At 44.6% G+C, this 27,325-nt stretch overlaps 1 protein-coding gene across 4 annotated transcripts in view; it reads left to right on the forward strand.

Moving 5' to 3' along the window:
- LOC124035972 (semaphorin-6A-like) overlaps positions 1-27,325 on the forward strand; it is a 112,035-nt gene that overhangs the window by 24,928 nt on the left and 59,782 nt on the right. For all 4 annotated transcript variants that reach the window (XM_046349977.1, XM_046349979.1, XM_046349978.1 and 1 more), the window contains exons 2-3: positions 14,057-14,200; positions 14,635-14,752. In XM_046349977.1, coding sequence (XP_046205933.1) covers positions 14,101-14,200; positions 14,635-14,752 — 218 coding nt within the window. In that variant the 5' untranslated portion in view covers positions 14,057-14,100. The remainder of the gene's footprint in view (positions 1-14,056; positions 14,201-14,634; positions 14,753-27,325) is intronic.

Below are 27,325 nucleotides of genomic sequence, written 5' to 3' on the forward strand. Positions count from 1 at the left end.
CTGCCCTGAATGAATTTGTGTATAAAACAGACAAATATCAACTAGAGAGTAGCAGAGTGTTAGTTCTAAATGGAAAATGTTCATTCATTCAGGCATTATGGCGGTGGCTTAATCTTGTACATTTGAATAGAGAGGAGCTACTTTGATTTGTAGTGCTGGGGGAAGGGGGGTCTGTTCCCACCAGATAGAGCCGTATCTTGCAGCCTCTAGAGTAAAGCTTTCACTAATCCCCTCAATGAGCCACTCCAAGGAGGATTCACCTGAAATTCTCGATACTGAAATGTGGCCCTGCATTGTTTAACAATTTCATGCAGTAATATTGATTTTTCCCCCCAATTTCTCAATTTCTCCCTTATTTTTATTTGTCAGGCCCACTTTCTTTCAACAGTACTTTCTTGAATAGGAAAGTAATCCCTAGATTCTTTGTACTTACTCACAGAAAGAGAATGACTTATTGTTGTATACTGTCCTACAGTGAATAAAATGGCCTTAACGCAGTCATAATATTTGCATAGTACAGGAATAATGTGTTTCTAAAACTGACACCTTTTAATAAAATAAGTCATGTTGACGTATGTACCACTATGCAAATACCACACTATTATTGCTGTGTATTCAAAGCCCCAGGAAATACTATGTAGCCTGGTAACTTCAGAAGAGTACTCGAAGCCAGCATGAGTAAAGGACTTGGACAAGGTATTAGGCCTAAGAAATGTCTGGCAGGGTGGCTGCTTGTCCATTGTTTCCCCCCAAATTCGCATGTCTCCAGTATTAAATGCACAAACAGTTAAATGTTTTAAGGCAGAGGATGAACAGGCTTATCTTCTTAAGTCTTAGGGCCTGACACTGCCAGTAAAGCAGACACAGATTTCATTGTTACTGCTAGCAGACAGTAATTGCTATCTGCCCTCCTGGATGCAAGGCTTGTCTTTGGATTAAGCATGTTGGTGGTATGGTGGGGGCGGTTGTTGCATAGGCTGGTTATTACCTCATTGGGGGGGAAGAAAGAATGCCGTCTCTCTAAGGACCGTATGGCAGGAGATAGCAACGGATAGCAGAGGATAGCAGGGTAGAGCAGCAGAGGCATTGTTGCTGTTGCCATTAGTTGAGTGGATATTTTGAAACTAATCTGTCTCAAAGAGATAGTCGCTGTGTGTCTTCAATTCCATTAAGTTGATTTACATTATTTACCTTAGGCTTAGGCGGTACACTCTTGGAAAATTAGGTGATATCTAGAACCTTAAATAGTACTTCGGCTGACACTATAGAGGAACCCGTTGCAGAACCCTTTTTGTTTGCAGGTAGAACTGTTTTAGGGTTCCATGTGGAACCCTTTTCACAGAGGGTTCTACATGGAACTGAAAAGGGTTCTATCTGTAACCAAAAATGGTTCTCCTATGGGGACAGCCAAATAACCATTTTGGAACCCTTTTTTCTAAGAGTTGATATTGTATATTGGGGTATTTTGAAGTACAGATGGTATGATTTCCAATACCGTCCCAACAAATAAAATAAATACATGATACTTTTTTTTATTATAAAAAAATGTATTGAACCAGTCACAGGGCATGTTTGTTTACGAAGAGCAAATGGCGAAATGATGATCCACTGTTGAGAACCACAAGATTGGTGATGAAGTTACACTTCAAATTCACTAATAATGTTTGCCAGCTAAATATTTTATAACTATAAATGAGCTATCTAAGATGTGCCAAATACATTTTCTCCAGCTCAGGGCTCCAGCTACAGTATGCATTTGGTTTGCTAACTTGCTAGCTATAACGTTAGGTGGCTAGTTTGCAATATCAAGCTTCTTGATTACAGCAGAGACAAGTGTGAATAGCCTTTTGAGATATAACTTAATGCGCTGGGTTGTCTGTTCTTGCATTTAGTTTATGTTCACTTGCGCTTGTTAGCATTTAGCTAGCGAGACAGACAGACAGACAGACAGACAGACAGACAGACAGACAGACAGACAGACAGACAGACAGACAGACAGACAGACAGACAGACAGACAGACAGACAGACAGACAGACAGACAGACAGACAGACAGACAGACAGACAGACAGACAGACAGACAGACAGACAGACAGACAGACAGACAGACAGACAGACAGACAGACAGACAGACAGACAGACAGACAGACAGACAGACAGACAGACAGATGGAAACTATTCTGTCAGAGTGCCTTAGACAAAATAGCCTTAGTTGGTGCAATTCACTGAGATTGTGCTCATCCTTGTGGATATTGTGTCTGCATGAACAAACCCAGGCCAGTGTGTTTATCTCAAGGCCCAGACAGGGAAGCCAGCATCCAGCCAGCGATGATGAATCACATTGACAGAGGGAATCAGGATTAAATGTTAATGGAAGTCTACTTGTGAATGTAGCTCCCTATGGAATAAGATGAGGATGTATTCCATGGGGAAAACAATTTATGCAGAAATTGGAATTAATATTGTATTTGTTGGCTGTCAGTTCATGGCAGGGATTTATATTGGTTCATTATATGCAAGCTGTGAAGTTTATTTTGTATATATGTTGTCAAGAAACAGCTATATGTTAACCCTTACACAAAAATATGTGATATTTACAGCATTATTGACATGATACTGTACACAGCATTTCCGCATCTTTCTTACAAATGAGCTGAATGCTGGTGTGATGACCAACACATGCCTCATCTCATTCATGCACCGTTGTGAACTGATACTGTGTTCCTGACATCTATTGAGGTAGTTTAAACCACTGAGCTTTCCCCTATGTAGTGTACCTAAATGATTGATCAAACTCTTGAGAAAAGCACTCGGCCACAGTGTCTATCTTCTAAATAAATACTTTTTACGTATTCGTCTGGTATACATAAGGGGATACTTTTTAAAGTTTCTCTCCCTCTTTTTCTCTCTGTGATATCAAAGTACAGTTTACAGAAGTTGGTTTAAGCTGCTCCTTGCCTGGTGTTTATTTGCTGGCAGGCTGGGTTTCTGGCTGAAAGGAGCGGTAGGTAATCCTGGCATTAGGCAAACATCACAGAGTGAGGCTGACAGGTTCAGTCTCCTCCGCGTCTCCAGACTTAGGGCTGGGAGCTGCAGGTAGAACGCTGACACTGATACTCCCCACATGCAGGAACGGTCTCTTTATCCAAGAAGGATCTCCGTCCTTCATCTTCACTCACTTAGACTGGTGTAAACCCACAGCACAGAACTTATCTCTCTCGCTCTTTCTCTCTCTCTCTCTCGCTTCACTTTTATCTTCCATACAGTCTGGTCAGACAGGAACTCGTAAACGGGATGTCTTTAGATCTAACGCGAGAAGGAGGTAATGGAGAAGGTTAAAAGGTCAATATGAAAGCAACCGGAAGTTGTTGAATTCGGAGGTGGAGCTTGTAGGTTTACAAGGAGGATACCAACAGCTAAAATACGTTTTTTGGGGGGGGAATAATAGTTTTTTTCAATGAAAGTATCTGTGAATAGTGACGTTGTTCCTGTTAAATGATACCACGATCATTTTTGTTATGGTGTCATGAGGATGTCATTGCCAATTATGCATAGTGATTGTAAACTACAATCAATTGTTTTTCTGTCAGTTTACCAATTTTCCCCTGCATATTATTTCTTTACTGTTCCAGTTATGTACATGCTACTGCCTGCCTTGGGTGTTCCTTGAAAGGCTAAGGCAACACACCCTCCTCAGGCCCTCTAGGGAAATGTATGGCCATGATCTATTGCCCCGGTGACTGAATTAATGAAAGATTTCCATTAGAAAAATGTAATGACACAGTAGATATAAGAAGTTATCAATCAAAAATGTCCTGTGACACAGCAAGGAAAATTACTTATTGAAGAACCGTCAATCGTGCTTAGGTAACACCTGTGATGGGAGGGAGATAAAGTGTATCAGTTTATCCCACCGGGCCATCCATGTGATTGAGATGCTGCAAGGGAAGCTTGTATACCCTGCAGTATTCACTGGTTCCAACTAGTAGGGGGCTCTTACTCTGGTGGGTTGGTGCTGTTTATTTTATGTGATAAAACTGTTCACATCACAAAATTCAAATTCTGGCCAGGGTCCATGGTTCCGAGATGGGTTGCTGTAGTGTAACTTCAGTCAACAGCATGCATTATTAGTGTCACACACTGTTACATTTAGAATTAGCTGGTGCCGTTAGTAGTGGGATAAGCAGCCAAGCATGCAATTAGGCCATGTGCCCGTGGACTTGCACTTGCATTACATCAGTTTGTCTACAATCCTGTAGAATATCTGAAGGATGTTCTTGTTTTTGAAAATGTCACTTTATCTGCTTTTCTCCTCTGACTTTTGTAGTGTAACACACAGTATATGTACGTTGGTGAAACTTCACAATCGGTTGCTATTTGTGGACTTTTCACTCACTTAGAGGAAGCATACACCAGCATCAGTAATCTGCTTATTTCCCAAGAAAATACATGCCAAGCTGCTCCCAGTTCCTGTATTTGCCTCAACAACATGATGCAGGGTATATTATCGTATTGGGAATGACTGAAATCATACAGCTTAAACAAGTGTTGACTGTAACAATGAAATGGTCTTAACCAATATGAACCAATAATTTTAGCCCCATATACGTAAGCTTAAATAGTTTCACTGTATTGCTAATGGCTAATGGTACAGTACAATTGCATCTGCAAATGTTGACATTCAGTGAGCTCTGTGCCCTGATTGGCTTGGCTTGGGCCTAATCAGTAAAGGTTTAGTTCAGTAGTAGAGACACTGGTCTCTAAAGCACAATATCCAATTAGGTGGAGCAAGGCTAAGTCACAGAGCAGGTGAGGGGGTTTGTCTCGTCAGTGCTCTCTCCCCTCCCACCTTAGCAGTCTCTTCACGTCCAGACGTACTACTACAATAGGCTAGGCTGCACCATTCCCACGGTACACTCTTAGAAAATAAGGTGCTATGTAGAACCTAAAAAGGTTATTCGGCTGTCCCCATAGGAAAACCCTTTGAAGAATCCTTATTGGTTCCAGGTAGAACCCTTTTGGGTTCCATGTAGAACCCGTTCTACATGGAGCCCAAAAGGGTTCTACCTGAAACAGAAAATAGTTATATCTTGAACCAAAAAGGCTTCTCCTATGGGGACAGCCAAAGAAACCTTTTGTAAACCTTTTTTTTTCTTCTCAAATTCCATTAGGTTCTGTTGTCTTCATTGCAAAGAGTGGATGTCCAGTTGTCCAGAGTGACTTCTAGCTGCCACGCTATCTCATTTCCCCTGGCCTGCCTATTAGCTTGAGGAGATTAGCATCGTACTTGTTCAGATCAGATTGCTCTGCTAGAGCAGCCAGCCATTTGCCAAGTCTGTGGGAGTGCTCATGTAGAAAGGGAATAATCCAGGGTTGAGAATCCTACACAAAAGTCAATATCACACCCATTATAGCCACGAGGGAGTGGGCAAAATTCACACACACAGATGGATGCAACAACTGCTCGTTCTCACATCCCTCTTGAATACTGTGACAACCTGTTTGTTAGCAAGACAAGTGAATGGAACCATGTGAGAAACATGGCATTGAGCTTGTGGAAGTGTAGTTGTGCAGATGTGTTTGTAAACATGGACACATGGTTGCTTGAATCACTCTGATGAGGTTTCTCTCCCCTTGCAGGAGTGTTGTAAATGTTGATGGAGCTGTTTTCAGGCTGGAAACGTTGCATACCACACCAGTATATTTCCTCTCTAATTCTATTACTTCGTGGTCAAGGGCTGAGGATGGGTGGCATAACATCACACCTTTCCACTCCACAAATCCCTCATGCATTTATACCAGTCAAATTGATAAATGTGATCTCGCAACTGTATTGATGTGAAGACTTTTCTCATTTAGGCTTTTGCCTCTGAGGGGAAAAGGCCTGTGAATATATAATTCCCACTGAAAATGAATGTCATTGTTTTATTGTTTTCTCATTTATCTACTGTGAGAGCTCCAGAACAGAACAGACCCATCCCTCAGACTCTTCTCAGTACTCAAACTCATTTTGAGATTCATACCTCGTAGAGTCGACACTTTCAATGAGACCCACAGCAGTGCTTATTTATTTTGCACTAAACCACACAGCATGTCTCAGTTACTCGATTGATTCCTTGTGCATGTTTACTCACATGAGGCAGCCGTTCTTGTGCATGTTTACTCGCATAAAGCAGCCGTTCATGTGTTGTGGGGTTTTATTCATTACACAAATTCTGTTGCAAAACGTTTTGGAACAGAAACCGTACTCCAAACGGAAAATGTTTTGCAACGAAAACAAAGAGTTTCTATTGGACATATTCAGGTAGGTCCGTCCCCGTTATTTTTTTATCTGTTTTCTTCTGAATGACTCTTAAACGGTAAACGATTTATGTTGCATTACGTAATGAATACACCCCTGCTTTATATTGTGAGGTGATGTCGTAGCCCTAGTTTGTTTCCGGCCCCTTTGTATTTTTTGGGGACATAGATTTGAGTGTGATGTGAAAAAATCTACTATCAGTGCTCAGGTTTAGTCACAGGCACACACAACAGTTAGCATCAAATGGTTTGCCAGCAAATTGGAATTATTCAACGTGACAATTCAGATCCCTATCACATTTACACAGTGTGCTAGGCTGTCATGGTGTCATCTTTTTAGGTAATTTGACATTTAGCTTTTGTGAATATTTTTGCCATTGTGCCGTGGCTCAGTAAGAGGCTATATTTTCACCCTGCCCTTCTGAGTGGTGCAAACAGAATATCAGAGAGGGCTGATGATCTTGGTTGTGCCACCACATTTAGCTCACTCTCCAGATCCAGGTCCTTAAAAAGGAATGGAATGGAAATACATGGGTTAACAGCATGATTACAAGAATGGCATACATCAGAGAAGAAGACGGAGCTCTATCAGAGGAGGTAGATAATTGGATCAAAAGGGAAAAGTCGTCTGGTACCAAGCCACCTTATCTGTAATCATTTTCCCTTCTGCCCGCCGTCTCAGTATCAACCCGCTCCAGATTGATTAAGTTGTGTGGCTTGTATCATCTTGCGTGATTGGCAGCACTGGGAAAGATTCTGATATTTAAATGTGTAACCTCATTCTTTTTGGGGCCAATCTTTAAAGCACCAGCCTTCATAATTGATTTTCCAGGCAGAGTGAAGAAGCATCTTGCACCACGGACTGCTTTTTGCCGCTCCGCATCGGGAGATGAAGAGAGCAGGAGACATGAGAGTGGGTTATATGACACATGGTATTTAATACTGTTTGCTGTGCAGTGCAATGCTGAAGCTCCCTGGACTGTAGCTGACCCTGTGTTGTCAGTGACCGTCTTGGTTATGTTTACTTTGGCGACGCTCCTGTGGAAAACGCCAAGCCTGCCCTGTTCGGTTCAGTTCAAGACATCCACCTCAGGATGTGTTGAAAGGCCTCAGATCAGGAAAAAAAATCATTGTTTCAGTTTGCTAGAAATTCTCCTCATCTGTAATGTGCAGATCAGTGCTATTGGACTTGAAAGAGAGCCTACAAAGTGTTTACTCAGCCAAGGATCACCTAATTGTTGTTTTCGATCATCTTTAGAATGAATTTACCCTTGTTGGACAACAGTGAGCAGCAGTGCCAGTCATTATAATGTGTTTTGATCAAGAGGTATACTGTACACTACAAACCAGGCTAATGAGAGGCGGAATGAATTGTGCAAGAGGAAATGGCTGCAGTTTTACGGGCTCCTAACCAATTGTGCTATTTTGTGTGTTTTTTGTTGTTGCGTTGTTTGTAACTTATTTTGTACATAATGTTTCTGCCACCGTCTCTTAGCTTCTGGATATCAGAACAGCGATTAATCACCTCAAACTGGATGAAAATGGTTTCCTTAACGAGGCGGACGTGAAGGATTTACTCCTGATACCGGATCAGACCCAAATCCCTGTCATTCACATGAAGAGAAGCTGCCGATTCTTCAGATTTTTACGCTTCTGGTTTTTCCGTGCATTGGCAAGGCAGAACAGCTGCCTCTGGTAAGACAAGGGTTGGCGATCTGTGTCTATTTGTCAATAATAGCTGGTGCGCGAAATAAAATATTAAGGAAGTCTCAAGGTTTTGCTCACCTTAGGTAGAGTAACTCATGATGAGCTGTAGACCACACTATTTTTTCATACTATTTTTTAATCTATATTTTTCATAGCTGTCTATTTACCACCACAAACCGATGCAGGCACTAAGACCGTACTCAACCAGCTGTATAAAGCCATAAACAAACAATTAAATGCTCATCCAGAGGTGGCGCTCCTAGTGGCCGGGAACTTTAATGCAGGGAAACTTAAATATGTTTTACCTCATTTCTACCAGCTTGTTTCATATGCAACAAGAGGAAAAAAACTCTGGACCACCTTTACTCCACACACAGACACGCGTACAAAGCTCTCCCTCGCCCTCCATTTGGCAAATCTGACCATAATTCTATCCTCCTGATTCCTGGTTACAAGCAAAAACTAAAGGAGGAAGTACCAGTGACTCACTCAATACGGAAGTGGTCAGATGATGCAGATTCTAAGCTGCAGGACTGTTTTGCTAGCACAGACAGGAATATGTTCCTGGACTCATTCGATGGCATTGAGGAGTATAACACATCAGTCACCGGCTTCAAGAATGACGAAATTTGGCTTGCCACCTAAAGCACACACAAACTTTAAGAGATGCACAATTGAGAGCATCCTGTCGGGCTGTATCACCGCTTGGTATGGCAACTGCACCACCCACAACCGTAGGGCTCTCCAGAGGGTGGGTCTGCACAACGTATCACCGGGTGCAAACTATCTGCCCTCCAGGTCACCTACAGCATCCGATGACACAGGAAGGCTAAACAGATCATCTAGGACAACAACCACCCGAGCTACTGCCTGTTCACACCGCTACCAGGAGAGGTCAGTACAGGTGCATCAAAGCTGGGACTGAGAGACTAAAAAATTGCTTATATCTCAAGGCTATCGGACTGTTAAACAGCCATCACTAACACAGAGAGACTGCTGCCTTCATACAGACGTGAAATTATTGGCCATTAACAAATGGATCACTAGTCACTTTATTAATGCCACTGTAATAATGATGTTTACATATTTTGCATTACACATCCCATATACTGTATTTTATACCATCTATTGCATTTTGCCTATGCCGCTCGGTCATTGCTCATCCATATACTGTATTTATATGTAAATATTCTTATTCCATCCCTTTACTTAGATTTGTGTGTATTAGGTAGTTGTTGTGGAATTGTTAGATTACTTATTGATATTGCTCCACTGTCTGAACTACAAGCACAAGCATTTTGCTACACTCGCAATAACATCTGCTAACTATGTGTATGTAACCAAGAAAACGTTATTTGTTTTAAGTGCATCGATGACATTGTCTCCCAGTGACCGTACGTACATACCCCAACCAGAAACCATGGATTACAGGCAACATCTGCACTGAGCTAAAGGGTAGAGCTGAAGCTTATAAGAAATCCCACTATGCCCTCAGACTAACCATCAAACAGGCAAAACGTAAATACAGGACTAAGATTGAATCCTACTACATCCGCTTCGACACTCGTCGGATGTGGCAGGGCTCAATGCTGTTCATTGACTACCGCTCAGCGTTCAACACCATAGTGCCCTCAAAGCTCATCACTAAGCTAAGGACCCTGGGACTAAACACCTCCCTCTGCAACTGGAGCCTGTACTTCCTGACAAGCAGCCCCAAGGTGGTAAGGGCAGGCAACAATACATCTGCCACGCTTGCGTGGCCAAGCACGACTCCAAAACCATCATTAAGTTTTCCGACGGTACAACGGTGGTAGACCTGATCACCAACAACGATGAGACAGCCTATAGGGAGGAGGTGAGAGACCTGGAAGTGTCGTGCCAGGACAACCTTTCACTCAACGTGCTATTTAATTTTTTACTTTAGTTCATGTAGTAAATATTTGTCTTAACTCAATACCCCATAATGACAAAGCAAAAACTGGTTTGTATAAATACATTTTTGCAAATGTATTACAAATAAAAATGGAAATAGCACATTTACATAGATATTCAGACCCGTTACTCAGTACTTTGAAGCACCTTTGGCAGCGATTACAGCATCGAGTCTTCTTGGGAATGATGCTACAAGCTTGGCATACCTGTACTTGGCAGGTTTCTCCCATTCTTCTCTGCAGATCCTCTCAAGCTCTGTCAAGTTGGATGCCGAGCGTTGCTGCATAGCTATTTTCAGGTGCTCCCACCACCATGTTTCATCGTAGGGATGGTGCTAGGTTTCCTCCAGACGTGATGCTTGTCATTCAGGCCACAGAGTTCAATCTTGGTTTCATTAAACTAGATAATCTTGTTTCTTGAGAGTCTTTTGGTACCTTTTGGCAAACTCCAAGTGTACTGTCATGTGTATTTTACTGAGGATCGGCTTCCGTCTGGCCACTACAATAAATACCTGATTGGTGGGAGTGCTGCAGAGAGGAACTCTCTGTCAGAGTGACTATTGGGTTCTTGATCACCTCCCTGAAGGCCCTTCTCCCCCTGATTGCTCAGTTTGGCCAGGTGGCCAGCTCTAGGGAGAGTCTTGGTGGTTCCAAACTTCTTTCATTTAAGAAAATTGGAGGCCACTGTGTTCTTGGGGACCTTCAAAGCTGCAGACATTTTGGTACCCTTCCCCAAATCTGTGCCTCGACACAATCCTGTGTCGGAGCTCTACGGACAATTAATTCAAACTCATTGCTCGGTTTTTCCTCTGACATGCACTGTCAACGGTTGGACCTTATATAGACAGGTTTGTGCCTTTCCAAATCATGTCCAATCAATTGAATTTAGTACAGGTGGACTCCAATCAGGTTGTAGAAACATCTCAAAGATGATCAATGGAGAGAGGATGCACTTGAGCTCAATGCCAATTCTCATAGCATAGAGTCTGAATACTTATTTAAATGAGGTATTTCTGTTGTTGTTGTTTTATACATCTGCAAAAATTTAGAAGAACCTTTTTTCGCTTTGTCATTAATGGGGTATTGTGTTTAGATTGCTGTGGAATTGTTTTTATTAACCCATTTCAGAATAAGGCTGTAACGTTTTTAAAAAATGTGGACAAAGTCAAGGGGTCTGAATACTTTTCAAAGGCACTGTAGGGTTACCGTAGGGTGTATAGTAAGGTGTCAAATTATTATTCTGTTTATTATACTCTACTAATCAAGCATGGATTGACTGAATAAGCAGCAGTTTGTGGAAACTGGCTGATCATTAGCTTCTACTGCTTTGGCATCCACCCTGAGGTCTCCCTCCATAGGATATTGGAACACAACACTTTATTTGCCCCATCATCAGATAATAGATGCCATCAGTGGATCCTTCTCACCCTGGGTGGAGCTGTTCAGTCCAGAAGCCTCTCTCTCTCTTCACTACTTTACTCAGTGCTGGGTGTTGTTAGTGTGGTGTGTTCCTGTGTTCACACCGCTGTGTACAGTCCATGTCTGGTCTTGCCAGGCTGATGTCAGGGCTATTCCCACCCTGCGAGAGCTGCAGAGGCTAGTGTAAATGACCTAACTGTCAGTCAGTCACCACTGAGCTGTTTATCTGTTGGACTCTCATTGGGGCTTCAACCACTACCACTGCTGCACATCTGCAGGTATTTCGTTAAATCCCAGCCTCCTCCTTGCCCATTAGACAACTCGATGGGTAGTGTAGGGTATGCTGAATATGAATGAGTAGGTGTTTAATGGTAGACATGCCACATCTCAGGACTCTGAACAAGATAAACACGCGCAGGAGCTGTATTTTCATGGGGCCCTCTCGTGAACGTTGTAGATGAAATACATGTCTGTTATTGTTCATGGTCGCTGCATGTCCCTTGCTAACATGTTGATGCAACAGCAAAGATAATATTGTTAGGCTGGTAATGTATTTATGGAGGAAGTTAAGGGTGTTTGGGACTATGGGCCTAAACCTGGATTGGGTGTGTTTTACTCACAGTGGAGCGTTAGTCATTCCTAGCTATGGCTAGAGCATGGCACAATTTCTTCACTCTGAGAGGGTTCGCTTGTTTTTAGTATCTGCTGCTGGCTCTCTGCCAGTGTTGGTCTTGATTAGCCCGCCATTATGTTCCACAAAAACAAGAGAGACGTTATAATTTAAAGTGTGTGTATAGGGTGTAAGCTTTCAGAATGTTCACATGTATTAGCACTTACAGTAAGAAAAATACCAGACACATCTGTGCTTTGTTTGTGGTCGTTTTCAGCAGGGATTTTGAGGGATTCTATACTTCAACCCCCCCATTTGGTTCGGAGGCAAAATAATAATTCACTCTGGAAGTTTGCACATGTGTAATCATTCGTCTCAGTCAGTAGTCAGAGGCGGAGAGATGTCATCAAAAGAGCATTTGACACCAAGACTGAACAGACTGAAACAATTTAGTTGCCACAGTGACTGCAATTCAGGAAAGACCACATTTCCCTGGGTTTAGTCGTGTGTGTCGGAAGGTAATGAAAGGGCTTTGAAGAGCACGCTGTAGTTAAATAATTTTGTGCTCAATTTCTTTTCGCTATTATATGATGCCCTGTTGGTTGGTTTTGATGTGACGAAGAGATTGGTTGTGAATTGAGCTCCTCTGTCCTGTGACATGATTTATGACGACTAAGATTAACTATCAAACATTAATTTGTCAGAAAGAACTGTCTGCAGTTAGGAGGCACAACAATGCCGCATTGTGCCCTGTAGTGTCTAAACTAGAAATGATAAAGCTGTTTTCTGGAACATCATAATCGATTCAGCTCCCATGTATCATTTCATAGTATATTATTCAGTTAGCAATTCTGTGTTACTTTTCTATGTTTGTTGGCTCTGTCGACTCCATTTGTCATTTACAATAGACAGTTCCATAGGAACACTGGCATGTCTCCTGCCCCATCCTGCTTATCAATCAATTATTGCTCGACTTCCTGGTCAAGGTTCATGAAACAAAACAGCCCCCATAGTGGTATATGTACAGAATCTCATATTGGTTTGAAAAAGGAAAATGCACAGGGCTAACAGAGATTCCAAGGGCTTATACCCAGGCCTTCTGTCTATTGTTGTGCCAGCATGTCTATAAAGTAGGTGAGGTGAGGGAAAAAATAGCCTTAGCGAGAAGGAAATTCAACAACCAAGGTCGTTCCCTTGGTTTTATTTGTATTCTCCTCGCTGTTAAAGTGAATCTCCCAGTGAATAATGTTTTCACTCTCTTTCTGAATGAGATCCACAGGAGCATGGAGAGACCCCCCCATCCCTTCCTCTCTCTCTCTCTCTCTCTCTCTCTCTCTCTCTCTCTCTCTCTCTCTCTCTCTCTCTCTCTCTCTCTCTCTCTCTCTCTCTCTCTTTCCCTTTTTTTCTCCTCCAACGAACAATACAGAGCCAGTGAACAAATGTGCTGGGGATAAACAACTGTTATCATACAACCCCCCAAATAACATCTACCATTTGGCTCAGGATAAAAGGTCTCTGAATTAAATGCTTATACTCGATTAGATTAACGCTGCAGTAATTGTCAGGGTTGATTTATTAAGGTAATTTGTTGCCACAACACACAAGAAACATCAGCATGGTCACGGGCTGATGTAAATACAGTTAGCAATCAGGGGCCAACTCTTAGATGCTGATAATTATGTACAGAAAATGGTGCTGCCCTATTAAGTCTGCCCCGACACCAGGATCCAATCATAGAAGCTCTCCTATTAATTCAGCATATTGGCCAGGATGCTGTCCAGTAGAACTACCACTCCTGATGCTGCTCAGTTAATCACAACAGGTCTACTTCAATAAGACCCTGCCTGCCATCGTTCTATGAAGCATATTACCATGCTAATCCAATTGTTGTTTGATTACTTGCAATGCAGCTCTATTGATGTATATATATATATATATATATATATATATATATATATATATATATATATATATATATATATATATATATATATGTATATATATATATATCTGACAGATTGCATCGGCTATGAAAATCAGATGCTTTAATTGTTTCATAATCTTTTTTCTTCTCTGTCTTCTCTTTGCAGGCTAAAGTAAAGAAGTTATCGAGGAAGGAACCAGCAGTGCTACAATGAGGTCTGAGGCCTTGTTGCTGTATTTCACGCTACTGAAGATTGCAAGGGCTGGCTTCCCAGAAGACTCTGAGCCAATCAGTATTTCACATGGCAACTGTGAGTACCCCGAGCTGTTTCCAACTCCCCCCAAACACCCTGCTATCCAACCACCACCACCCTCTACCCCCCCTCCCCTTTCACTCTGAGTGCTTTTGGAAGGTAGAATGTAGTTTGGTGCCCAGGGAATAAAAAAAAATAGGAGTTAAAGCAGAATCTGAAACGGAGCCCACCCTACATCAAAGGATAATCCTGTATTTTCCTGTTGGGGCTTTCATGCAGTGTGTGATAGTGTAAATACCATATGAGGCTAAGATAGGTTTATTGAGCTTTCTCTCTGTTTGGGTAGACTCTATATTCCTCCCAGCCATGCATCCTCCAGCAACCTCCAGCAACCTTTCTTTCTATCAGGAATTTAAAAAACATATTGCCTTGTGTGGGAGGGGCGGGGGGTTGCTTCTGATATTTATTGTTTTTGTTCCCCCTTCTCACAGATACAAAGCAGTATCCGGCTTTCTTTGGACACAAACCAGGAAGAAACAATACACAACGTCACAGACTGGATATCCAGCTCATCATAATAATGAACCGAACGTTGTATATCGCCGCCAGGTCAGTTCCTGCCCTTTTTCTCGCAGGCCACTTGCTCTCATATCGGTTCGAGTTTTTGATATTCCCCACAAAGTCATATCAGACGAGATTACAATGAATTGGGAATATGTGATGCTATTTTAATCCAATAATGTGAGGCCGTTCCTTGTGTAATGTCAGGTAATTTCATTGTACTCTATGTGAATGTTATTTTGATTTCATTATTGAAATGTATTTGGGGGAGGCAGGGTGAAGTAGCATATTAATAATAATTTTGTACATCCCATTTCTGTTTAAGTGGATACGCACACAAAGAAATGGTATAAACTGTGAAAGCAAAACAAGGTATACCAGTTCAATTCAATTAAAATCAACTAGATTCAAATCCACTGAATACAATTCCATTGATTCAATGTAAATCAATAAATTATTTTAAAAAATGTGTGTGTCGAAGAGGCTTAAAAAAAGACATTGACTTAGCCAGACTGGTATCTTTCAGCAGACAGAAGTGCACAGCGGATAAACTATATTCTCTTTTAAGTATTCTCTTTTAAGATACTGTTTGTGGCTATTTCTCTTTGTATTATTATTGTATCTTATTGTTATAGTCCATCAGTCTTGCTGTAAAAGTTCTTCCAAGCACCTCAAAGAACTTTCTTGCAACCTTGTGGCCCCACTGAACAGAGGCTATAAATAAAGGGTCTAGGGCTGAAACTGAGGTTGTCTGACGGAGATGGCAGAGTCTGCGTCAATAGTTTTCTCCACGGGGAAAGGATATTGATTTCATTTCATTGTGTATCATTCTTTTTCTGAAACTCAAATGTACTAATCCAATCAAATCAAAGTGATTTATATAGCCCTTTGTACATCAGCTGATATCTCAAAGTGCTGTACAGAAACCCAGCCTAAAACCCCAAACAGCCAAGCAATGCAGGTGTAGAAGCACTAGCTTGCTTGGACATGGAACAAAATATAATAATGGACCTTACATGTTACAATGTGAACAAAGCCACATCATTGGAGGATACAGATGATACGCATCTGTGTCTTTATTTCTATTGGCCCAGTTACATAGTAGATTGATTGGATGCTTTTGAAAGCAACAATGGGCTGCGTTGTTTTCTGAAAGCGCGGCAAAATGGGTGGCCATTGAAGCCTGGTTTCTAAGTAGCAGACTGTTTAACACACCTGTGGTCATTAGGGAGGTGTTGGGCGCTTTGGAGTCCTAGCCTTTGGTCTGACTGCTGCCTCCCACTTGCTCCATACCAGGCCTGGGAGAAATGAGAAAGGGAGGGTTTTATTAGTGGGGGTGGCTTGAGGACAACAAGGTGTGTCTCTCAGTAGCGCATTTAAAGGAGACATGAATTCCGACGGACACATGGCGAGGGGGGAATGTGACACAGGGATTGTTGGAATTGCTGTCGTTGAGAAGAGTAGATTGGTTATAACTGGGTGAAATGTTTGAATCGATAGAATTATGTCACCGAAGCAAAGTGGACACCGAGATTTCTGAGCACAAACGGATATTAACAACTTGTCATGTTTTGTCATTTATTATCATGCCTTGTCCCTGTTCTTCTCCTTCTATTCGTTTCCCTCTGCTGGTCTTATTAGGTTCTTTCCCTCTTTCTATCCCTCTCTCTCCCCCTCCCTCTCTCACTCTCCCGCTCTCTCTTCTCTCTATCGTTCCGTTCCTGCTCCCAGCTGTTCCTATTCCCCTAATCAATCATTTAGTCTTCCCACACCTGTTCCCGATCCTTTTCCCTGATTAGAGTCCCTATTTCTCTCCTTGTTATTCGTTTCTGCCCTGTCGGTTCCTTGTCTAGAATTCACCGTGCTGTGTTTGTGTATCGCCCTGTCGTGTCGTGTTTTCCTCAGATGCTGCGTGGTGAGCAGGTGTCTGAGTCTGTTTGGTTCAAGTGCCTTCCCGAGGCAACCTGCTGTTCACCTGCTGTTCAAGATCGAGTCTCCAGTTTGTCCTCGTCATTTCGAGTGAAAGTTGTGTTTTTTTGATTGTATTTACTTTACTGGATTAAAGACTCTGTTTTCGCCAAGTCGCTTTTGGGTCCTCTTTCACCTGCATGACAGAAGGAACCGACAAAGGAATGGACCCAGCGACTTCAGACGCTCGTTACACTGCCGTCGAGATCCAAGGAGCCATGCTCGGCAGACACGAGCAGGAATTGTCTGCTGCTCGCCATGCCGTGGAGAACCTGGCCGCTCAGGTTTCCGACCTCTCTGGACAGTTCCAGAGTCTTCGTCTCGTGCCACCTGTTACTTCCTGGCCTGCCGAGCCTCCAGAACCTAGGGTTAATAACCCACCTTGCTACTCCGGGCAGCCCACTGAGTGCCGCTCCTTTCTCACGCAGTGTGAGATTGTGTTCTCTCTCCAACCCAACACATACTCTAGAGAGAGAGCTCGGGTTGCTTACGTCATTTCACTCCTTACTGGCCGGGCTCGAGAATGGGGCACAGCTATCTGGGAAGCAAGGGCTGATTGCTCTAACAAGTACCAGAACTTTAAAGAGGAGATGATTCGGGTTTTTGACCGTTCAGTTTTTGGTAGGGAGGCTTCTAGGGCCCTGGCTTCCCTATGCCAAGGTGAACGGTCCATAACGGATTATTCTATTGAGTTTCGCACTCTTGCTGCCTCTAGTGAGTGGAACGAGCCGGCGCTGCGCGCTCGTTTTCTGGAGGGACTCCACGCAGTGGTTAAGGATGAGATTCTCTCCCGGGAGGTTCCTTCAGATGTGGACTCTTTGATTGCTCTCGCCATCCGCATAGAACGACGGGTAGATCTTCGTCACCGGGCTCGTGGAAGAGAGCTCGCATCAACGGTGTTTCCCTGCTCCGCATCGCAACCATCTCCTCCTCTGGCTCAGAGACTGAGCCCATGCAGCTGGGAGGGATTCGCATCTCGACTAAGGAGAGGGAACGGAGGATCACCAACCGCCTGTGCCTCTATTGCGGAGTTGCTGGACATTTTGTTAATTCATGTCCAGTAAAAGCCAGAGCTCATCAGTAAGCGGAGGGCTACAGGTGAGCGCAACTACTCAAGTCTCTCCATCAAAATCCTGTACTACTTTGTCGGTCCATCTACGCTGGACCGGTTCGGGTGCTACATGTAGTGCCTTGATAGACTCTGGGGCTGAGGGTTGTTTCATGGACGAAGCATGGGTTCGGAAACATGACATTCCTTTCAGAGAGTTAGAGAAGCCTACGCCCATGTTCGCCTTAGATGGTAGTCATCTTCCCAGTATCAGATTTGAGACACTACCTTTAACCCTCACAGTATCTGGTAACCACAGTGAGACTATTTCTTTTTTGATTTTTCGTTCACCGTTTACACCTGTTGTTTTGGGTCATCCCTGGCTAGTATGTCATAATCCTTCTATTAATTGGTCTAGTAATTCTATCCTATCCTGGAACGTTTCTTGTCATGTGAAGTGTTTAATGTCTGCCATCCCTCCCGTTTCTTCTGTCCCTACTTCTCAGGAGGAACCTGGCGATTTGACAGGAGTGCCGGAGGAATATCATGATCTGCGCACGGTCTTCAGTCGGTCCCGAGCCAACTCCCTTCCTCCTCACCGGTCGTATGATTGTAGTATTGATCTCCTTCCGGGGACCACTCCTCCTCGGGGTAGACTATACTCTCTGTCGGCTCCCGAACGTAAGGCTCTCGAGGATTATTTGTCTGTGTCTCTTGACGCCGGTACCATAGTGCCTTCTTCCTCTCCGGCCGGGGCGGGGTTCTTTTTTGTTAAGAAGAAGGACGGTACTCTGCGCCCCTGCGTGGATTATCGAGGGCTGAATGACATAACGGTTAAGAATCGTTATCCGCTTCCCCTTATGTCATCAGCCTTCGAGATTCTGCAGGGAGCCAGGTGCTTTACTAAGTTGGACCTTCGTAACGCTTACCATCTCGTGCGCATCAGAGAGGGGGACGAGTGGAAAACGGCGTTTAACACTCCGTTAGGGCATTTTGAGTACCGGGTTCTGCCGTTTGGTCTCGCCAATGCGCCAGCTGTTTTTCAGGCATTAGTTAATGATGTTCTGAGAGACATGCTGAACATCTTTGTTTTTGTCTATCTTGACGATATCCTGATTTTTTCTCCGTCACTCGAGATTCATGTTCAGCACGTTCGACGTGTTCTACAGCGCCTTTTAGAGAATTGTCTCTACGTAAAGGCTGAGAAGTGCTCTTTTCATGTCTCCTCCGTTACTTTTCTCGGTTCCGTTATTTCCGCTGAAGGCATTCAGATGGATTCCGCTAAGGTCCAAGCTGTCAGTGATTGGCCCGTTCCAAGGTCACGTGTCGAGTTGCAGCGCTTTTTAGGTTTCGCTAATTTCTATCGGCGTTTCATTCGTAATTTCGGTCAAGTTGCTGCCCCTCTCACAGCTCTTACTTCTGTCAAGACGTGTTTTAAGTGGTCCGGTTCCGCCCAGGGAGCTTTTGATCTTCTAAAAGAACGTTTTACGTCCGCTCCTATCCTCGTTACTCCTGACGTCACTAGACAATTCATTGTCGAGGTTGACGCTTCAGAGGTAGGCGTGGGAGCCATTCTATCCCAGCGCTTCCAGTCTGACGATAAGGTTCATCCTTGCGCTTATTTTCTCATCGCCTGTCGCCATCTGAGCGCAACTATGATGTGGGTAACCGTGAACTGCTCGCCATCCGCTTAGCCCTAGGCGAATGGCGACAGTGGTTGGAGGGGGCGACCGTTCCTTTTGTCGTTTGGACAGACCATAAGAACCTTGAGTACATCCGTTCTGCCAAACGACTTAATGCCCGTCAAGCTCGTTGGGCGTTGTTTTTCGCTCGTTTCGAGTTTGTGATTTCTTACCGTCCGGGTAGCAAGAACACCAAGCCTGATGCCTTATCCCGTCTGTTTAGTTCTTCTGTGGCTTCTACTGATCCCGAGGGGATTCTTCCTTATGGGCGTGTTGTCGGGTTAACAGTCTGGGGAATTGAAAGACAGGTTAAGCAAGCACTCACGCACACTGCGTCGCCGCGCGCTTGTCCTAGTAACCTCCTTTTCGTTCCTGTTTCCACTCGTCTGGCTGTTCTTCAGTGGGCTCACTCTGCCAAGTTAGCTGGTCATCCCGGTGTTCGAGGCACTCTTGCATCTATTCGCCAGCGCTTTTGGTGGCCGACTCAGGAGCGTGACACGCGCCGTTTCGTGGCTGCTTGTTCGGACTGCGCGCAGACTAAGTCGGGTAACTCTCCTCCTGCCGGTCGTCTCAGACCGCTCCCATTCCTTCTCGACCATGGTCTCACATCGCCCTAGACTTCATTACCGGTCTGCCTTTGTCTGCGGGGAAGACTGTGATTCTTACGGTTGTCGATAGGTTCTCTAAGGCGGCACATTTCATTCCCCTCGCTAAACTTCCTTCCGCTAAGGAGACGGCACAAATCATTATCGAGAATGTATTCAGAATTCATGGCCTCCCGTTAGACGCCGTTTCAGACAGAGGCCCGCAATTCACGTCACAGTTTTGGAGGGAGTTCTGTCGTTTGATTGGTGCGTCCGTCAGTCTCTCTTCCGGGTTTCATCCCCAGTCTAACGGTCAAGCAGAGAGGGCCAATCAGACGATTGGTCGCATACTACGCAGCCTTTCTTTCAGAAACCCTGCGTCTTGGGCAGAACAGCTCCCCTGGGCAGAATACGCTCACAATTCGCTTCCTTTGTCTGCTACCGGGTTATCTCCGTTTCAGAGTAGTCTGGGTTACCAGCCTCCTCTGTTCTCATCCCAGCTTGCCGAGTCCAGCGTTCCTCCGCTCAAGCGTTTGTCCAACGTTGTGAGCGCACCTGGAGGAGGGTGAGGTCTGCACTTTGCCGTTACAGGGCACAGACTGTGAGAGCCGCCAATAAACGCAGGATTAAGAGTCCAAGGTATTGTTGCGGCCAGAGAGTGTGGCTTTCCACTCGCAACCTTCCTCTTACGACAGCTTCTCGTAAGTTGACTCCGCGGTTCATTGGTCCGTTCCGTGTCTCCCAGGTCGTCAATCCTGTCGCTGTGCGACTGCTTCTTCCGCGACATCTTCGTCGCGTCCATCCTGTCTTCCATGTCTCCTGTGTCAAGCCCTTTCTTCGCACTCCCGTTCGTCTTCCCTCCCCCCTCCCGTCCTTGTCGAGAGCGCACCTATTTACAAGGTACATAAGATCATGGACATGCGTTCTCGGGGACGGGGTCACCAATACTTAGTGGATTGGGAGGGTTACGGTCCTGAGGAGAGGAGTTGGGTTCCGTCTCGGGACGTGCTGGACCGTTCACTCATTGATGATTTCCTCCGTTGCCGCCAGGATTCCTCCTCGAGTGCGCCAGGAGGCGCTCGGTGAGTGGGGGGGTACTGTCATGTTTTGTCATTTATTATCATGCCTTGTCCCTGTTCTTCTCCTTCTATTCGTTTCCCTCTGCTGGTCTTATTAGGTTCTTTCCCTCTTTCTATCCCTCTCTCTCCCCCTCCCTCTCTCACTCTCCCGCTCTCTCTTCTCTCTATCGTTCCGTTCCTGCTCCCAGCTGTTCCTATTCCCCTAATCAATCATTTAGTCTTCCCACACCTGTTCCCGATCCTTTTCCCTGATTAGAGTCCCTATTTCTCTCCTTGTTATTCGTTTCTGCCCTGTCGGTTCCTTGTCTAGAATTCACCGTGCTGTGTTTGTGTATCGCCCTGTCGTGTCGTGTTTTCCTCAGATGCTGCGTGGTGAGCAGGTGTCTGAGTCTGTTTGGTTCAAGTGCCTTCCCGAGGCAACCTGCTGTTCACCTGCTGTTCAAGATCGAGTCTCCAGTTTGTCCTCGTCATTTCGAGTGAAAGTTGTGTTTTTTTGATTGTATTTACTTTACTGGATTAAAGACTCTGTTTTCGCCAAGTCGCTTTTGGGTCCTCTTTCACCTGCATGACACAACTAGATGTCCAACAGTATAAAGCAAATAGTTGGATGGTCATTGCAAGAACAGAATTCAGAGTAAGTCAACAGGCCAACCGTACAAATCAGTTGACCTAATCAGATCTCAGTTGAGGCCCATAAACTGCCTTTACACAGGCAGACCAATTCGGATTATTTTTCCACTAATTGTGACTCACCACCTTCGGTCTTATGTAGCAAAATTGTTAATGTTTTTTTTGTTTTTTTACATTGTACAAAAGTAGAGACTCAGAGCTACAAAATGATATATCATACATAGCATTTTTGAAGGGCAAAGGGAAAGCATTTCTACTTTGAAAGTTGATACACTTGTAAACTCACTTTTGAGAAAAGGGCCTTTGAATGTTTTGGTACGTACTAGAGAGCTCTCCTTTGTCTATACCCATTCAGCATTGTCTACACCCATTCAGCATTGTTCACGCGCTCTTAAGCCAGCCCCACCCATCTCTTTAAGGATTCACATGAGGTCATGTGCTAAACAGTGAGTAGTGTAGTAAAGATCAAGATTAAAAGTGGCATTAGGCTCCAAAAATCAAAAATGAAAGAAAAATTATTAGATGACGCTTACCCAGACACACTTGACTAAATTGATGTGAAAGAAATGCTTTAACCACCAGCCGCATCCAGTGGTGAAAAAGTACTAAATTGGCATACTTGAGTAAAAGTATAAAATTTCATATTCCTTATATTAAATCAGATGGCACAATTGTATTTTTATTACATTTTTTATTGACGGAAAGCCAGGGGTACAATGTCCTTCAGTATCAAAAGTAAAAATATAAACCATTTCAAATTGCTTACATTAAGCAAACCAGACGGCACAACTTTATTATTTTTAGTTGATGGAGAGCCAGGAGCACGCAATTGTGTTTAGTGAGTCTGCCAGATCAGAGGCAGTAGGGATGATCAGGGATGTTCTCTTGAAACGTGTGAATTGGACAATTTTCCTGTCAAAATGTTACAAGTACTTTTGGGTGTCAAGTGTATGGAGTAAAACGTGCAGAATTTTGCCAAAGTTGCCAAAATTATTAATAGTAACGGAATGTACTAATTCAACAGAAAAATACTTAAGTAGTACTTTAAAGTATTTACTTAAGTGCCTTCATACCAGTACATTAGCATACTTTATATACTGTTACACATGCACTTATCACATATTATAAGGCCATGCAAACTGAATTGAAACCTGAGTGAGGTACACATGTACAGTACATAAACAGGGGCATGCGCCACATATTTATGATCTGGACACTTGATACGATCACATGATATTGTTGTGGTATGTCACAAAATCATGTTATGACCACACATATCAATATTCATTTTATATATCAATATTTTGCTGTCTGGCTATGTGGATTGTCTCTACAGAAGGTGTAAACGGTACAGTCAAATGGTTACTTGCAAAGTAGCAATATCAGAAATAGATAGTGTCAACACAAATACAATATACAGTATGTACAAGAACAATATCAATAACGATATCAGTGATAGACGAGGTAGAACGCCGCAGCCCGTCTAGTGTTCAACCTTCCCAAGTTCTCTCACGTCACCCCGCTCCTCCGCTCTCTCCACTGGCTTCCAGTTGAAGCTCGCATCCGCTACAAGACCATGGTGCTTGCCTACGGAGCTGTGAGGGGAACGGCACCTCAGTACCTCCAGGCTCTGATCAGGCCCTACACCCAAATAAGGGCACTGCGTTCATCCACCTCTGGCCTGCTCGCCTCCCTACCACTGAGGAAGTATAGTTCCCGCTCAGCCCAGTCAAAACTGTTCGCTGCTCTGGCTCCCCAATGGTGGAACAAACTCCCTCACGACGCCAGGACAGTGGAGTCAATCACCACCTTCCGGAGACACCTGAAACTCCACCTCTTTAAGGAATACCTAGGATAGGATAAAGTAATCCTTCTCACCCCCCCCCCTTAAAATATTTAGATGCACTATTGTAAAGTGGTTGTTCCACTGGATGTCATAAGGTGAATGCACCAATTTGTAAGTCGCTCTGGATAAGAGCGTCTGCTAAATGACTTAAATGTAAATGTAAATGTAGTTATATGCATACAATCAGGGATAAAGTGGCTGAGAAGCAGGATAAACAAAACAAAATAGTAGCAGCAGTGTATGGCGTGTGTGGTAGGAGAGTGTTATGTGAATAGAGGCACTGCAGATAGTGCCGATGACTGGTCCGTCAAACCACACATGAAAGGGAATCTATATTCGGAGAGCCTGTTTCTGTCCTGTCCTTGACTTTGGTGCAGGGCATGTGATGTCCATAGCCTCTTCGTTGCAAAACTCCCTGATCTTCTCAAAAAGATAGTTTGTCTAGCTGTGTCCAGTCCAGGTGGTGATTTTACAGGCAGACCATCTATGAGAGGAAGGATGTCAGCATTGCACAGCAGCTGAAACCTGGTCCCGACAGTCCAAACGCTCCTTGGGGATAACACCAGGCTCCAGAGTCTGTAAAACAGGAATAACAAAAAAATCTGAAGATATGCACAACATCAATTCACCTCCCAAGCTTAGATAATAATAATCTCATACAATGAAAATGATTTTTTACCTGAAGTACTGGTACTGCTTGATCTGTGGCAGCGGCCTGATGTACGGAGTCAGGTGTTGTTGCCAGCCATAGCTTTCCACCAGCACCGTACCATCCTCCAGTTCAACCAGCTGTGGGATGTTGACCCCTGCCACAGTGCCGTCCTTCACAACACCAGCAATCTCAGACAAAGTGTTCACACTGGTCTTTCTGAAGCGCTGCTTGATGAGGCCGAAGCACCAGTTGGGGCAAACCACTGCCGTTATCGCAATTCAGGTCCACACGTGTTTTCCCAACTCCGTAGTTGGTGAAGAAATGGTGCATGTAATTGATGACTGCGCTGGTGCCTTTGGTTGTGCCAGCTCTCTTATTGTGGACTGTATGACTGGGGGTGTCATGTTTGTCATTTATTATCATGTCTTGTCCCTGTGCTCCCCATTCTGTTCGTTTCCCTCTGCTGGTCTTATTGGGTTCTTTCCCCTCTTTCTATCCCTCTCTCTCCCCTCCCTCTCACTCTCTCGCTCTCTCTCTCTCTCTATCGTTCCGTTCCTGCTCCCAGCTGTTCCTATTCCCCTAATCATCATTTAGTCTTCCCACACCTGTTCCCGATCCTTTCCCTGATTAGAGTCCCTATTATTCCTTTGTGTTCCGTTCCTGTCCCGTCGGTTCCTTGTTTTGTATTCACCATGCTGTGATTGTGTTTCGCCCTGTCCTGTCGTGTTTTTTGCCTTCATCAGATGCTGCGTGTGAGCAGGTGTCTCTGTCTACTACGGCCTGCGCCTACCCGTTTTACCCTGCAGTCTGTGGCCGCTTCTCCAGTTATTCCCCTCTACAGACTAGAGGATTTCTGTTATTCCCTGTTTGGACTTAAATAAACTCTGTTTCTGTTAAGTCGCTTTTGGGTCCTCTTTCACCTGCATGACAGAAGGAACCGACCAAGGAATGGACCCAGCGACTTCAGACGCCCGTTACACTGCCGTCGAGATCCAAGGAGCCCATGCTCGGCAGACACGAGCAGGAATTGTCTGCTGCCGCCATGCCGTGGAGAACCTGGCCGCTCAGGTTTCCGACCTCTGGACAGTTCCAGAGTCCACGCCTCGTGCCACCTGTTACTTCCTGGCCTGCCGAGCCTCCAGAACCTAGGGTTAATAACCCACCTTGCTACTCCGGGCAGCCCACTGAGTGCCGCTCCTTTCTCACGCAGTGTGAGATTGTGTTCTCTCTCCAACCCAACACATACTCTAGAGAGAGAGCTCGGGCTGCTTACGCCATTTCACTCCTTACTGGCCGGGCTCGAGAATGGGGCACAGCTATCTGGGAGGCAAGGGCTGATTGCTCTAACAAGTTCCAGAACTTTAAAGAGGAGATGATTCGGTTTTTGACCGTTCAGTTTTTGGTAGGGAGGCTTCTAGGGCCCTGGCTTCCTTATGCCAAGGTGAACGGTCCATAACGGATTATTCTATTGAGTTTCGCACCTTGCTGCCTCTAGTGAGTGGAACGAGCCGGGCGCTGCTCGCCGTTTTCTGGAGGGACTCCACGCAGTGGTTAAGGATGAGATTCTCTCCCGGGAGGTTCCATCAGATGTGGACTCTTGATTGCTTCGCCATCCGCATAGAACGACGGGTAGATCTTCGCTCACCGGGCTCGTGGAAGAGAGCTCGCATCAACGGTGTTTCCCTGCTCCGCATCGCAACCATCTCCCTCCTCTGGCTTTGAGACTGAGCCCATGCAGCTGGGAGGATCGCATCTCGACTAAGGAGAGGGAACGGAGGATCACCAACCGCCTGTGCCTCTATTATGGAGTTGCTGGACATTTTGTTAATTCATGTCCAGTAAGAGGCCAGAGCCCATCAGTAAGCGGAGGGCTACTGGTGAGCGCTACTCAGGTCCCTTCATCTAGATCTTGTACTATTATGTCGGTCCATCTACGCTGGACCGATCTCGGGTGCTACATGCAGTGCCTTGATTGACTCTGGGGCTGAGGGTTGTTTCCATGGACGAAGCATGGGTTCGGAAACATAACATTCCTTTCAGACCGTTAGACAGGCTTACGCCCATGTTTGCCTTAGATGGTAGTCATCTTCCCAGTATCAAATTTGAGACACTACCTTAACTCTCACAGTATCTGGTAACCACAGTGAGACTATTTCTTTTTGATTTTCCGTTCACCGTTTACACCTGTTGTTTTGGGTCATCCCTGGCTAGTATGTCATAATCCTTCTATTAATTGGTCTAGTAATTCTATCCTATCCTGGAACGTTTCTTGTCATGTGAAGTGTTTAATGTCTGCCATCCCTCCCGTTTCTTCTGTCCCTACTTCTCAGGAGGAACCTGGCGATTTGACAGGAGTGCCGGAGGAATATCATGATCTGCGCACGGTCTTCAGTCGGTCCCGAGCCAACTCCCTTCCTCCTCACCGGTCGTATGATTGTAGTATTGATCTCCTTCCGGGGACCACTCCTCCTCGAGGTAGACTATACTCTCTGTCGGCTCCCGAACGTAAGGCTCTCGAGGATTATTTGTCTGTGTCTCTTGACGCCGGTACCATAGTGCCTTCTTCTTCTCCGGCCGGGGCGGGGTTCTTTTTGTTAAGAAGAAGGACGGTACTCTGCGCCCCTGCGTGGATTATCGAGGGCTGAATGACATAACGGTTAAGAATCGTTATCCGCTTCCCTTATGTCATCAGCCTCGAGATTCTGCAGGGAGCCAGGTGCTTTACTAAGTTGGACCTTCGTAACGCTTACCATCTCGTGCGCATCAGAGAGGGGGACGAGTGGAAAACGGCGTTTAACACTCCGTTAGGGCATTTTGAGTACCGGGTTCTGCCGTTCGGTCTCGCCAATGCGCCAGCTGTTTTTCAGGCATTAGTTAATGATGTTCTGAGAGACATGCTGAACATCTTTGTTTTTGTCTATCTTGACGATATCCTGATTTTTTCTCCGTCACTCGAGATTCATGTTCAGCACGTTCGACGTGTTCTACAGCGCCTTTTAGAGAATTGTCTCTACGTAAAGGCTGAGAAGTGCTCTTTTCATGTCTCCTCCGTTACCTTTCTCGGTTCCGTTATTTCCGCTGGAAGGCATTCAGATGGATTCCAGCAATACGTAACTGGAACGAAGTAATACT

This window comes from Oncorhynchus gorbuscha, linkage group LG05 (assembly GCF_021184085.1).
Source record: "Oncorhynchus gorbuscha isolate QuinsamMale2020 ecotype Even-year linkage group LG05, OgorEven_v1.0, whole genome shotgun sequence".
Lineage (NCBI taxonomy): Eukaryota > Metazoa > Chordata > Actinopteri > Salmoniformes > Salmonidae > Oncorhynchus > Oncorhynchus gorbuscha.